This window comes from Symphalangus syndactylus, chromosome 14 (genome assembly GCF_028878055.3).
Source record: "Symphalangus syndactylus isolate Jambi chromosome 14, NHGRI_mSymSyn1-v2.1_pri, whole genome shotgun sequence".
NCBI classification, from domain to species: Eukaryota; Metazoa; Chordata; class Mammalia; order Primates; family Hylobatidae; genus Symphalangus; species Symphalangus syndactylus.
Genome location: NC_072436.2, coordinates 63,383,540 through 63,396,497, shown reverse-complemented (window position 1 = coordinate 63,396,497; position 12,958 = coordinate 63,383,540). Strand labels below are relative to the sequence as shown.

At 55.6% G+C, this 12,958-nt stretch overlaps 1 protein-coding gene across 1 annotated transcript; it reads left to right on the top strand.

Moving 5' to 3' along the window:
* Nucleotides 1-252: 252 nt before the first annotated feature.
* On the top strand, nt 253-12,161 carry LOC129463001 (envoplakin-like). The gene is given in 15 exon segments (XM_063617053.1): nt 253-323; nt 459-729; nt 1,225-1,379; nt 1,461-1,539; nt 1,541-1,588; nt 2,342-2,467; nt 2,656-2,694; nt 2,855-3,016; nt 3,102-3,209; nt 3,330-3,425; nt 5,096-5,221; nt 5,686-5,832; nt 6,146-6,300; nt 6,488-6,585; nt 6,835-12,161. Coding segments are annotated over 15 exon segments (2,133 nt in total). The 3' UTR covers nt 7,287-12,161.
* Nucleotides 12,162-12,958: the final 797 nt, after the last annotated feature.

The window sequence follows — 12,958 nt, the reverse complement described above, 5'->3', positions numbered from 1 at the left end:
CCAGACTGCTTATGCAAGAACAGGCATGAGTGTGGCCATTGTGGGTGCATGAGTGGCAGCCATGGGGCCTGGCTGCCTGCTGCCTCACCTGCGAGGAGGGGCATCCCAGAAACTCCCTTCCCCAGTGCCCAGCCACCCCACCTTGCCAGACTTAGCTGACCAGCCAGCAAGGACGCCTGCTGCCTCCTACCTGCCCTCCTGCCCTCCTTCGCCAGCCAAGCCCAGCCTGAGCCAGCACCAGCCTTTACGACCATGTTCAAGGGACTGAGCAAAGGCTCCCAGGGGAAGGGGTCCCCCAAGGGCTCCCCCAGCAAGCACAGTCGGTGAGTGGGACTGGGGGATGGGAAGCCGGGTAGCTGGGGTGGGGGTGGTGCCAGACCCAGGTCCTTGAGCCACTTGGCGGCGTCCCAGAGCCCAGGACCAGCCCTGTGCTGGCATTTGGTGTCCCGAGGCCAAAGGGCCCAGGGGTGGACTCTCTCCCTGCCTTGGGAGCCGCACACTCAGGCCGAACTTCAGCCCTGGCGGGAGGCAGGGGATGGCCTGGGGCTCCCTACATCCTCTAAGGGGGCCTGTGGGCCACGGATTGAGGCCGCTCAGCGGGAGAAGTGCTGGACAGAAGCCAGCACCGATGTCCTCCTCTGCCAAAGGCTGGGAGAGAGGAGAGCCTGGCTGGCTGACTCCAGCTCTGCCCCAAGGCTCTACTTGGCTGGGATGACCCCCGGAGCCTGGGTGCAGGGCATGAGGACTGAGGGGGCGGGGTGGGATCCCTGGGGTAGGGACGCAGGGGCTGTGCTGCCTCCTGCCAAAGCCAGAGCCCTCCCCAGAGTTCTCACCCAGGGCCTTGTTGTATTGAAGAGTTAGGGGTTCATGGCCGGGCGTAGTAGCTCATGCCTATAATCCCCGAACTTCAGGAGGCCAATGCGGGAGGATTCCTTGAGCCCAGGAGTTCGAGATGGTGAAGATGGGACAGATGACCTTTGTCCTGCACTGCCCATCCCCTAACACACGGTAGGAGAGAGGGCTCAGCTTCCTTCTTTGCTGGGCTCCCCTGTGTCCTTGTCACCTGCCCTACGGACGCCCTGGGCCTGACCCTGTGCCTGGCATGGGCCTCGAGGTTGGCCAGCATAGCTGGGGTCCCAAAGGTGGGGCTCAGGCCCACAGTGATGGGCAGCAGGGGTGTGGGGGCTCTGGGCCCTGGCGAGTCTGCCCATCCCCTGCCCACAGGACTGGCTGAACAGTGAGCAGAGCCAGGCCCTGCAGCACCAACATGAGACGGGCCGCAGCCTGAAGGAGGCCGAGGCGCTGCTCAAGGACCTCTTCCTGGACGTGGACAAGGCCCCACGGCTCAAGCACCCGCAGGCTGAGGAGATTGAGAAGGAGTGAGTGGGGCTGCGGCAGGGCTGGGGGTCCCTGGGGAAGACCCAGGCCCAGCCCTGACCTGCTGGCCACCTTCTTGACAGCATCGAGCAGCTGCACAAGCGGTTGACCCAGGAGTGTGCGGAGTACCGTGCCCTGTATGAGAAGATGGTGCTGCCCCCACAACGTGGGACCTAGGGTCGACTGGGCACGCGTGCTGGAGCAGAGACAGGTCAGGAGCTCAAAGTCACACCCCAGTGTGATCAGAGGGCAATGCGGAACTGCATTTAACCCAGGGCCTGACTGTAGGCTTGAACAGTCAGGGTGTAGGGGTGGCTCAGGGGTCTGGGCAGGGAGACAGCAGAGCAGACAGTGCAGTCAGGGAAGACTTCCTGCAGGAGGAAGCACATGAAGAGACCTCAGAGGGGTGAGAGGGCTCTGTTGGGTCAGGGTGAAGTAGTGAGGAGAGGACAATTCCAGAAAGAAGGAGCAAAGGCTCCTGCCAGGAGGAAGCCTGGGGTTCGACGGGAAGTGGGGATTTCTGGGCAGGTGGGCAGAGCCAGGTCATGGGGCATTCTCATCCCTGGGTGAGGAGTTGTGCTTTGATGCCACACAGAAGGGGTGTCATCTTGACAATAGAGGGACAGTGGGGAAGGGCCCGGGTGGAGCAGGGCGTTCTGAGGGCCCTAGAACTTGGCTGGAGGTGTCCAGGCAGGAGGCACGGAGGCTGGGTCACAGATGAGGCAGGACGGAGCTGGAGACTCCTCAGAGGCTGAGCCCAGCGTCTGGGAACCAGTGGGACTCAGGGGCCACTGCAGAATGGCCTCACCCCTGGGTGAGCTGCAGGGCGTGCACCCGGGCTGCTCCCAGGCTCGTCCACGCTCTGCCCAAATGACCAAGTCCACTTCTCCGGGTGGGAGGCGTGTGGGGTTCTCTGGCTCCCCACCGCGGTCCTGTGGTGACTGAGCCACCGGCTCTCCTGCAGAAGCAGGTCTGCGCAGGCCAGTACCGGCCGGGCATGGCGGAGCTGGAGCAACAGATCGCCGAGCACAACGTCCTGCAGAAGGAGATCGACAACCAAGGAGAGCAGCTGCAGAGCCTCGTGGGGCCGGTGGGTGAGCCGGGAGGATGTCACCTCCGGGGCCCAGCCCCAACCCCTGTTTCTCCAGTCACAGCCGGAGCTAGATCGGCTGGGCCCTGGGGATAGGGGTGGGTGGGGTATGGCTGGCCCAGATCTTAGGGGGCCATCTCCCTGCACCCCACCTCCCACAGGCTTGTTTCTCCCCTTGGTCGAGGCAGGATGCAGCCACCATCCGGAGCCAATACCGAGACCTACTGGTGAGCAGGAGGGAGGGTCGGGCAGGGTGGCTGCAGGTGGGCCTGGGTGGCCGCCAGGACCCTGCCCGGGGCCAGTGTTCCTGAGCGCCGCCCAATGGCGCCTTTTGCCCCCCACTTTCTCTCTCCCCACCCTGCTGCTGGCGGCGGGTCCTAAGCACAGAAGGCGGCGTCGTGGCGCGGGCAAAGCCTGGGCAGCCTGTACACGCACCTGCAGGGCTGCACGCGGCAGCTGAGCGCCCTGGCGGAGCAGCAGCGCCGCATCCTGCAGCAGGACTGGAGCGACCTCATGGCCGACCCTGCGGGCGTGCGGCGGGAGTACGAGGTCGGCTGGCAGAGGTTGGGGCCAGGTGGAGACGGCCAGGGCCATCCTGGTCCTCACCGCCGCTCCCCACCCGACTGGCCCCCAGCACTTAAAGCAGCACGAGCTGTTGAGCCAGGAGCAGAGCGTAAACCAGCTGGAGGACGACGGTGAGCGCATGGTGGAGGTGCGGCACCCCGCGGTGTGGCCCATCCAGGTGCGCTGGGGGCAGGGCGAGAGTGAGAAGGGACGTGGTGGGCGGGGAAGGGGGGGAGGTGGGGTGGACATGGGTGGGGGGACGGGGCGTGGTCCGAGGGCTCCGTGCTGCCGTACCCAGGCCCACCAGGAGGCCCTGAAGATGGAGTGGCAGAACTTCCTGAACCTGTGCATCTGCCAGGAGACCCAGCTGCAGCACGTGGAGGACTACAGCCGGGTGAGCCCTCAGGCAGGCGGCAGGGGCGGCAGGGGCGGCAGGGGCGGCAGGTCCCACAGCACACCTGCCCACAGGACAGGCACTGCACCTCTCAACTAAACAGAGCTGGCAGGGCACGGTGGCTCACACCTGTAATCCCAGCACTTTGGGAGGCCGAGGCTGGCGGATCACTTGAGGTCAGGAGTTCGAGATCAGCCTGGCCAACATGATGAAACCCTGTCTCTACTAAAAATACCAAAATTAGCCAGACGTGGTGGCGCATGCCTGTAATCCCAGCTACTCAGGAGGCTGAGGCAGGAGAATCGCTTGAACCCAGGAGGCGGAGGTTGCCGTGGGCCGAGATTGGTCCACTGCACTCCAGCCTGGGTGACAAAGAGAGACTCCACCTCAAAAATAAAATAAAATAGAGCTGTGTGGTTGCCACTCGGTCCCAGAGGGAAAGAAAGGCATGGGCACATTCTGAACAGAGTGAAGCGGTTCCCACGGGTGTGAAAATTGGTTCTTAATGGCAGAAAAATACCTTAATTCTTTTTATGCATGAAGTACAGATCCACATACGGCACCTAAGCTGTATAAGCATATCTGTGGTATTAAAATTTCATGGGGGCCAGGTGTAGTGGCTCACACCTGTAATTCCAGCACTTTGGGAGGCCCAGACAGGAGAATTGCTTGACCCCAGTAGTTCCAGACCAGCCAGGGCAACATAGCGAGACCCTGTCTCTATACAAACAGATAAATCTCTATCAAAATAAATAAATTAAAAAAATTTATGGGGATGAGGTGGGGGGAAGATAAAGAAAAGATTTCTTAAAAGGCTCTTTAGGAGAATAATAATGAAAAAAAATGGTTGAGAAATCCCGATATAATATACAACTGGGATTTGGGGGCAGATAATGTTTCATATATTTTCCTATAGAACCACAAGACTATGATCACACACACTGACAAAAATTCCGTAAAAGCACCTGGAATGCTTCTTTAAAGCACGGCTTCTTCTCCGGGGCTGGGACAAGTGCAGCTCCAATACCCTCTGTCCCAGCAAGAAAGACTTCAGGTGCTGGAGGGAGGCAGGTGACGGTGCCCTTCATTTGTGCAGGAAGGATGAAGACCAAGTGTTTTATGACCCACTTAAAAAAATTAAGTTCAGTGCACGAATAAGACCCCATTTGCAACAGCACACCAGTGATAAAAGGTCCTGCCACCTGGGTAGGAAAAAGAAAGACCGACCAGAGTAGGGGAAAGTGACAGTTTAGGTTAAGCTGGTTTAAGTTTAGCTGGTTTAGGTTTATCTGGTTTAGGTTTATCTGGTTTGTGTTTGGCTGGTTTAGGTTTAGGTGGTTTCGGTTTAGGTGGTTTGTGTTTAGCTGGTTTAGATTTAGCTGGTTTAAGTTTAGCTGGTTTAGGTTTACCTGGTTTAGGTTTTTCTGGTTTAGGTTTAGCTGATTTGTGTTTAGTTGGTTTAGTTTTAGCTAGCTTAGGGGTTACTGGTTTAGTTTAGCTGGTTCACATTTATCTGGTTTGTGTTTAGCTGCTTTGTATTTAGCTGGTTTAGGTTTATCTGGTTTGTGTTTAGCTGGTTTAGGTTTAGCTGGCTTAGGTTCAGCTGGTTTGTGGGGTCAGTGGGCAGCAGGTTGCCCCAGGCTCTGCCCTTGACTACCCAGTGAACTCAGTTCCAGGAAGAGGCCGACTCAGTCAGCCAGACCCTGGTGAAGCTCAACTCCAACTTGGATGCCAAGTATAGCCCTGCACCTGGGGGCCCCCCTGGCACCCCCACAGAGCTGCTGCAACAGCTGGAGGTGAGACAACCCCACCAGGACATCTGCACCCTACTTCTGGGAATTGGTCCTGTCCATCTTTCTGGGCCTCACCCCTTCTGCCTCGGTACCTAGTCCTATCCCAAGCCCTGGCCTGGGTGCTGGTGGGGGGTCTGCTCTAGCAGGAGGCTGGCCAGGTACCAGCAAGCTCCTCCCACCTCTGGATGTCAGTTTCCTCATTTGCAGTGGGACAAGGGCAGCCTGGGAGAGCTCTGAGGCCCGTCTAGCTTCTGCTTGGAGGCCTGGGTGATGCTGTGCCATCCCCCTCCCTGCAGCTAGCAGATCCCAGGATCCTAGGGCCCCAGAGAGGGGCTCCTTTTACTTTGCCGACTGAGAGACCCCTGCCTTCATGAAGGCCAGCCTCTAGTCCTTTTGAAGGACGGGTATGGTGTGGCCAGCCTCCAATGCAGCCTGGCCTGAGTCCCCACTGCCTGGGTCCCCAGCAGGCAGAGGAGAAACAGCTGGCCGTCACCGAGAGGGCCACTGGGGACCTGCAGCGGCAAAGCCGGGATGTGGCCCCTCTGCCACAGCGAAGAAACCTGCCTCAGCAGCCCCTGCACATGGACAGCATCTGCGACTGGGACTCAGGAGAAGTGCGAACTCCCCCACCTCACCCCTGCCACCATCCAGCCCCACCCAGCCCATCCCCTGCCCCTGCCCAAGCCCATCCCTGCTCCATCCCCAGCTGTCTCCTGCGCCCAGTTTTGCCCTACTCCTTCCCTTGACCCAGACCCTCCGCTCTCCAAGTCCTGCCCTGCCTCTTTTCTACCCCAGCACCTCCCACCTTACTCTTGTCCCTGTTCCAGCTGCTGTCCCCATCTGTCTCTGTCCCCAGCCCCTACTCTGCCCTGGCCTTGGCCCCCTACCCCTGAGCCTGCAGAAGCTGCTCCCTTTCTGTGCCCCCAGGTGCAGCTGCTGCGGGGTGAGGGGTATAAGCTGATAGATAACACTGTCCCGCACACCTGGGTCATGCAGGGCCCTGGTGGGGAGACCAACCGTGCTCCCGCCGCCTGCTTCTGCATCCCAGCACCAGACCCTGATGCCGTGGCCAGGGCCTCCCGGTAGGTCTGTGTAGGGATACTCAGGGGCAGGCTGTGGGCAGAGCAGGCTGGTCCTGTGCTGTCCAAGGCCATGGCCCAGCAGACCCCTGCTCAAAGGCCGGCCTTCACCTGAAGCTGCATCTACTGGAGCTGGGGAGGGAGAGAGGCAGAGTGGGGACCTCCTTCTCCGATCCCGCCTTTGTTCTAGGCTGGCCTCGGAGCTGCAGGCCCTGAAGCAGAAACTGGCCACAGTCCAGAGCTACCTGAAGGCCAGCGCTGTGGAGTCTGTTCAGCCCAGCCAGCATGGTACCCAGGGTGGCCCGGGGAGGGGTGGCTGTGGGGCTGGAAGGAGTAGATTCTGACTTCCGACTGGTCTGTGATGGGCAGGGTTCGCCTTGGGTTAGGGACCATCACTCTGGGGATTTCATCTCTGGGGTGGCCCTGCCCATCCCCTCCACCCTACCCCGACAGGACCCTCTGTGGGCAGCTGGTGGGGGCACCCATCTGGCAGTCTGGAGATAGGCCCTGGGCCCTCACCAGCACCTCTGCCCCCAGCTCCATCTGGCTCGGCCCTGGCCAACCCACAGGCCCAGAAGCTCCTGACACAGATGACCCGGCTGGATGGAGACCTGGGACAGATAGAGAGGCAGGTGCTGGCCTGGGCACGGGCCCTGCTGAGCCGCACCACGCCCCTGGAGGACCCGGTGGGCCGCATCCACAGCCGTGAGGTGGGTGAGCAGCGGAAAGGGGCAGCTGGGATGAGAAGCGGCCTGGCCCTGGAGCTCACACTTGAGGGAGGTGAGGCAAGTGCAGGAGCAGTGGCTGGGACGGAGGTGGAGAAGGGTGTGGACAGACCCGGGCTCAGACAAGCTGCTTCCCCTCCCAGCTCCTCCACTGACCAGCTCCGTGATCTCAGACCACATAACCTTCTGGGCCTTGGTTTCCTCACCCCTGAAGCAGACATAATAACGCCCAGCTCACCTGATCATTCAGGAAGGTTCCAGTAGGCCCAATGTCAACACCCCCAGGAGGTATTCTGGTAAAGCTCCTGAAATAGCAAGGAAGCCTGGAGAATCTTAGGAAGAGATGTTCCCTGGCTGCAAGGGGGAGCCTTCCTGGGGAGGTTGCAGCATTGTGTAAACTCCTTACCCAAGAACAGCAAGCTCTCTGCCACGTGGACTCAACACTCCCAAAAGTGCTCAAAGTGAAACCCACACCGGGCCATAGTCTGGGTTGTCCTTCCAAACCAGTTTCTTTTCTTTTCTTCAGACAAAGTCCCTGCATCACCCAGACTGGAGTGCAGTGGCGCGATCTCGGCTCACTGCAACTTCTGCCTCCCAGGTTCAAACAATTCTCCTGCCTCAACCTCCGGAGTAGCTGGGATTACAGGTGCACACCACCATGCCCAACTAATTTTTGTATTTTTAGTAGAGACGGGGTTTCACCATGTTGGCCAGGCTGATGTTGAACTCCTGACCTCAAGTGACCCATCCATCTCAGCCTCCCTGAGTGCTGGGATTACAGGTGTGAGCCACCGCGCCTGGTCTGTTTTTTGAGCTGGGGTGTCACTTTGTCACCCAGGCTGGAGTGCAGTGGTGTGCAGTGGTATAATCTCAGCTCACTGCAACCTCCACCTCCCAGGCTTGAGTGATCCTCCCACCTCAGCCTCCCAAGTAGTTGGGACCACAGGTACAACACTGAGCCCAGCTAATTTTTTGGTAGAGATGGGGTTTTGCCATGTTGCCCAGCTCATGTGACAGTGAACCGTAGATGAATATTTGGAGTCAATGGATGATTGCTAGAAAATGAGCCATGAAATGGGATGAGAACATGAGACAGTGTAGAAATTGGGAACATAAATGGCTGCAGGTCTAAGAATGTAACATGACATTATTGGGTAGAGGCAGAACATTCTAGGAGAACACTGAGAATGGGAGTTCAGGGTGTGGGAAATCCAGGGGAGTTCACTCAGGGCTCCAGTAATTGGTTTTGTGTCCTGAAGGGGCAGTCACCCAGCTGAATCAGAGTCAGGCTGACACTGACCCAGATCCTGTGACCAGGACTCTCAGCAATGACACAGAGGTGACCTGGGGGAGCAGTCATCTTAGAATGGGAGAAGGAAGAGCTCTCATTTGGGGCACGTGGACACAGGAAGAGGTGCAGGTGCTGGCCTGTGAACCTGGTCTTCTGAACCCACCTAAGGGAGGGACAAGTGGAGGGCAGGTACCCAGACGATGGTGGACAGTGGCCACTCTCGTAACTCCTTGAACTTCTTTTCCTTTCTTTCCCCCCGGGATGAGAAGGCCATCACAAAGGTATTTTTTCCCTTGTTTCCCAAGACTGCCTGAATTTCAGATTGATGTTTTGTAAGTGGGAGTGGCTGTGTCTTGACCTGGTTGCTGTTGAAGGAATATTGGAAAGGTCATGAAGCCAGAACTGTAACTTTCTGTGATAGAAACAGCCTGGCCTGTGTCCCTTCCCACGTCCCAGCATGCACAGGACAACACTCATCATGAGCTAAGGGGGCAGGTGTGAGCCACAGTGATACACATACTGGGCCACTTAGGCAAACCTTCTGTTGTTTTCCTCTCCTGTCAGGACCACAAATCACCCAGCCACGTGGTTAGCAAATGACTAACCCCAGCTGCAGCTCCAGGGACAGGCCATGTATTATCCAACCAATCTGAGTGTCCACTCCCAGTCACTATGATGGTGTCAGGGGAGACAGTGTGAGTGATCTAGACAAGTTGTCCTGAAGGCCAGGATTCCTGATCAGTAGGTCAGGGACTCCAGGTCTTAATCATTCTGGAGGGTTTGTATCCAAATGTGATTCCCAGGACGGCAGAGGTATTTTGTTCCCATGGGAATTCAGCCAGGGAACAGGAAAGGACATGGAGAAGGGACATCTCAGATTAAGTCTCAGAGGGAGATTCTGCTTTTGCCATCTAAAAAGAAAAGTTCCTGTGACACCTTTGAATGATGCTAGGGGGCAGTTTTCAGTGTTTACATTGTGGCGATGAGCTTAGGGCCTCCCCAACTCCCCTTGCCCATGAAGGCTTCCCAGCAGGAGGCTCAGTATGCCCCATCCTGGTCCTAAGGCAGCCAGCCTTGAGCCCTCTCTCCTCACCCTGGCTTCAGTCCCTCCTCCCTCCCCCAAACACATGCTGAATCCCACCATTCTCTCCAGTGACCCAAGCTGGTCCCACAGCCTTCACACTTCCCGCTTCCTTGTCCATCTTCTCTGAGGCATCTAAACTTTTCTGCACAAACTGAAGTCAGATCTTGTGTCGTCCCAGTCCAACCCTCTAATGGCTCCTCTCCCCTGCCCCCTGCCCACCGAGTGCTCCTCTCCTCACAGGTAGTTTTCTCTAAATGCATTGACATATATACCTGTTAGTCTTACCTCTTCTACCAGATGATGTAAGCTTCTTGGCTAACCCTTGGCCAAGAAGAACAGTGAGCCTTCCTGTTTTGTTCATCTTGTGTCCTGAGCCCCTTGACTTGAAGCTGGCACACAGTAGGTGCTCAGACCTCTGGGAATAAACTATCCTGGGTCACTCTGTGGACAGTGGACTCTGTCTTTGGTTCTGTCCTGAGCCATCAGATTCTCAGGGCAGCCTGACCCTGGTATTGAGAAATATTTCTTAATATGAGACAATATGACAATGTGTTCCTGTCAGGGCTGGATGTGTGGGTAGAATTGAGAGGAAGGAGACACAGTTTCTAGACCATATTCACTGCGGTGGGTATAAATCTCTAAACTTTGAGCAAAAAAACAAAAAAGAGAAAGAAAGAACCCACCAGGGCTGAGCCGCTGACTTGGCCGAGGGCTGGGGGCTGCACAGGGAGAACATCTCACTGCGTGTGCCATATGTTTTGGTCTCACAGTGCCTGCAGCACTGCATGAGCTTGATGTCCCTGTCCCAAGCTGAGCAGGGATAATCAGCTTCATCCTTGGGATGAGGAGACCAGAAATGCTCAGGAAGGCAGTGCTCACCTGCTGTGGGCCGACGACTGCTATCGTAGATGAGGAGTTTGGAGGCCCCACTGGGAACTTCTGGTATCAGGACCACGCCCTTGCCCGGTGTTGCTGCTGCTTCCAGCGCAGGTGCTGGTGTTCGTCTCCCCACAGACTCGGGCGCTGCAGATGGCTAAGTCAGCACGGATTGGGCCCTGGGTCCCAGACATTAGGACGAACACAGGGTGAGAGAGGCAGGACGGTGGGCACAGACACATGCACAATCCTTGGTCCTTTTATCTACAGCCCTGATGCCTGGCCCCAGCCACCTGTGTAGTAAATAAGAAGAGGGAGAAGGGGAGAATCCCAGGCCATGGTGGGTACCCCCACACAGCTCTGCATCCTGAGGACCCTCAGCTGGGCCTGAGCTGCCCAAGTCCCTCCTACTATCTCCAGCAGCCCAGGGCAAGGGGGGACACTTCATACAAACAAGTCTCCTCCTCTGGGCTGTCTAAGCCCCACCATGGGACCTGACTCTTACCTCTGCCTGGAAAGCTGACCCTGGGGCTGTGGACTTAGGTGGGGCTGTTCTGTGGCTCCACAGGGACCTGTGAGGACACAGCTGCTGGCCCCAGTGGGTGGGGGCACTGAACTCCAGTGCAGGGCCAGGGGCGGGTCTCCCAGCTGAGACCCACAGCACAGGCCTCAGTGTCCCCTGCTGCCCAAGGCCCAGATGCACCCATGTATGCTGTCCCTTCCAGTGCCCATTTTGTCCTCCCCAAAAAGGATGGAGCTGGGCAGTGTCCATGCCACTAAGTACCTGAGTCTCAGGTTTCCACACATCCCTCCTCCCCCTGTACTCACCTGCCCAGCTCACTGTGTGGTTTACAGGACAGTCCTGGAGCTCTTCCTCCCTGAGGAGCCTCCACTGGGGGCAGCAGAGCAAAAAACCCAGCAAGGACAGGGCAGCACCTCCTTCCAGGGCACCTGGAGCTGCTCCCTCCTCCTTCTTCCTGGCTGACCAGAGCCACACATGAGAATGAGTGTCTCTCTTTGGGACACAGTCAGTGAGGGCTCCTGAGTCACCACAGCCTGAGAACTGAACCAAGAAACAAAAACAGATACATGTTAGGAATGAGGAAGAGAAGCAGAGGGATACCTCCAAAGGCCTGTCTCTGAAATCTCCATGAACCCAGACACAGAGTGAGGAGAAAGCAGAGGTGGAAGAGAAGCATCCAGGCCATGGTGTGGACTTTCCAAAGATCCCCAGGACCCTCAGCCTGCTGGAATCTTGGACAGTTCCTCTAGCTCTTCATCAGCTCCCTGAGTGAAGATGTGTGTTTGGGTGCGGCATTATGCGACTATGGGTTATTTACCAAAACCACCAGCTCCATGGGTTCTGAGTGCTCAGCCAGGGAGCAGCCGCTCTGTCGGGGAGGCTGGGCTGCTGGGAGCTCTGAATTCGCCCTTTGGTAGAAAGCACCTGCTCTAACCCCCAACTCGGGCCAGTGAGTATGGGCCCGGGAGCCATAAATGAGAGCTCTGGGAGTTAATTTCAGGCCTTGCTCACCTCTGAGAAGATCCACAGCGCCTCCTGCTGGGATTAGATGACTATTGTTTGTACTTCTCTATGGTAAATAATTCCTCTAATGCTTGCTTGATTTTTAATTTCATTGTTACCTGTTCCAGAGTCCCTCTAGACTATCGTTTTTAATTTAATTTATTGTATGTTTCAGTTCTCTAATTTCAGCTTGGTTTGTTTTTATGACTTCTTTTTCTTTTCTGGGATTTGTTTCTTTTCCACTTGTTTCAAGAATGTTCTTGTGACCCACATTTACCTATGTAACACACCTGCACATGTACCCCTGGGCCTAAAATAAAACTTCAAAAAATAATGTCTAAAATTGCTGAAGGGATTGTATAATTGCTGCTTAAGTAATCTCAGTTACATAACATCAGCACCTAAATTATTTCAGTATTGGTGTCTGTTTTTTCTTATTTAAGTTGTGTTCTTCTGGTTCTTCATATGGAAAGTTAATTTTTTACTGTATCCTAGATATTCTGGATATTATAAGATTTTCTAGAGTTTTGTCAATAGATCTGAAATAGTACTTGCTTTGTTTTATTGTTTTTTCCTTTTTTTAACTTTGTCAGTATCAGGAGAAACGAGATACATTCCCCTTTGTATGTATTTAACTTCAGATTTTTTAATCAATCAAATCATATTGGAAATGAATCACTCTGTAGCCTGCTTTCCATCTGCTGAAATGTTTCTGAAGCCTCTTATCTCTCCCATCCTCTACCTTAGTCTTTTAAATTGAAGTTCACCAAATATGTCACAGTGTTACCTATAACTTAAGTAGGAGGAAGCACACCTTTAATCTGAAATGACTGCCATGATTGATAGAAAAAGTGATTGTGGTGAACCACTGGGGGCCTGAGGAACTAATGATCTGAGTCTACAGTAGTTGGAAACCAGCCTTCAAAAACAAAAAATGTGCTTCAGAAGTACAGGACTGAGGCTTGATCCAAGGTGTTAGAGTCTAGCTTCCCACCTGTATTTGTCCCTGTGCTGGTGTTGCAGATGCCACTGATCATGTAATACTGGGCGTCATTTTTGTTCTGTCCCCCTTTATAATCAGGGTGATTTTTTCTTTATGCAGAGAACTAGTAGATTGTGCAGGGGTCCCAGGACCTGATTGCTTGTATCCACCATTGACC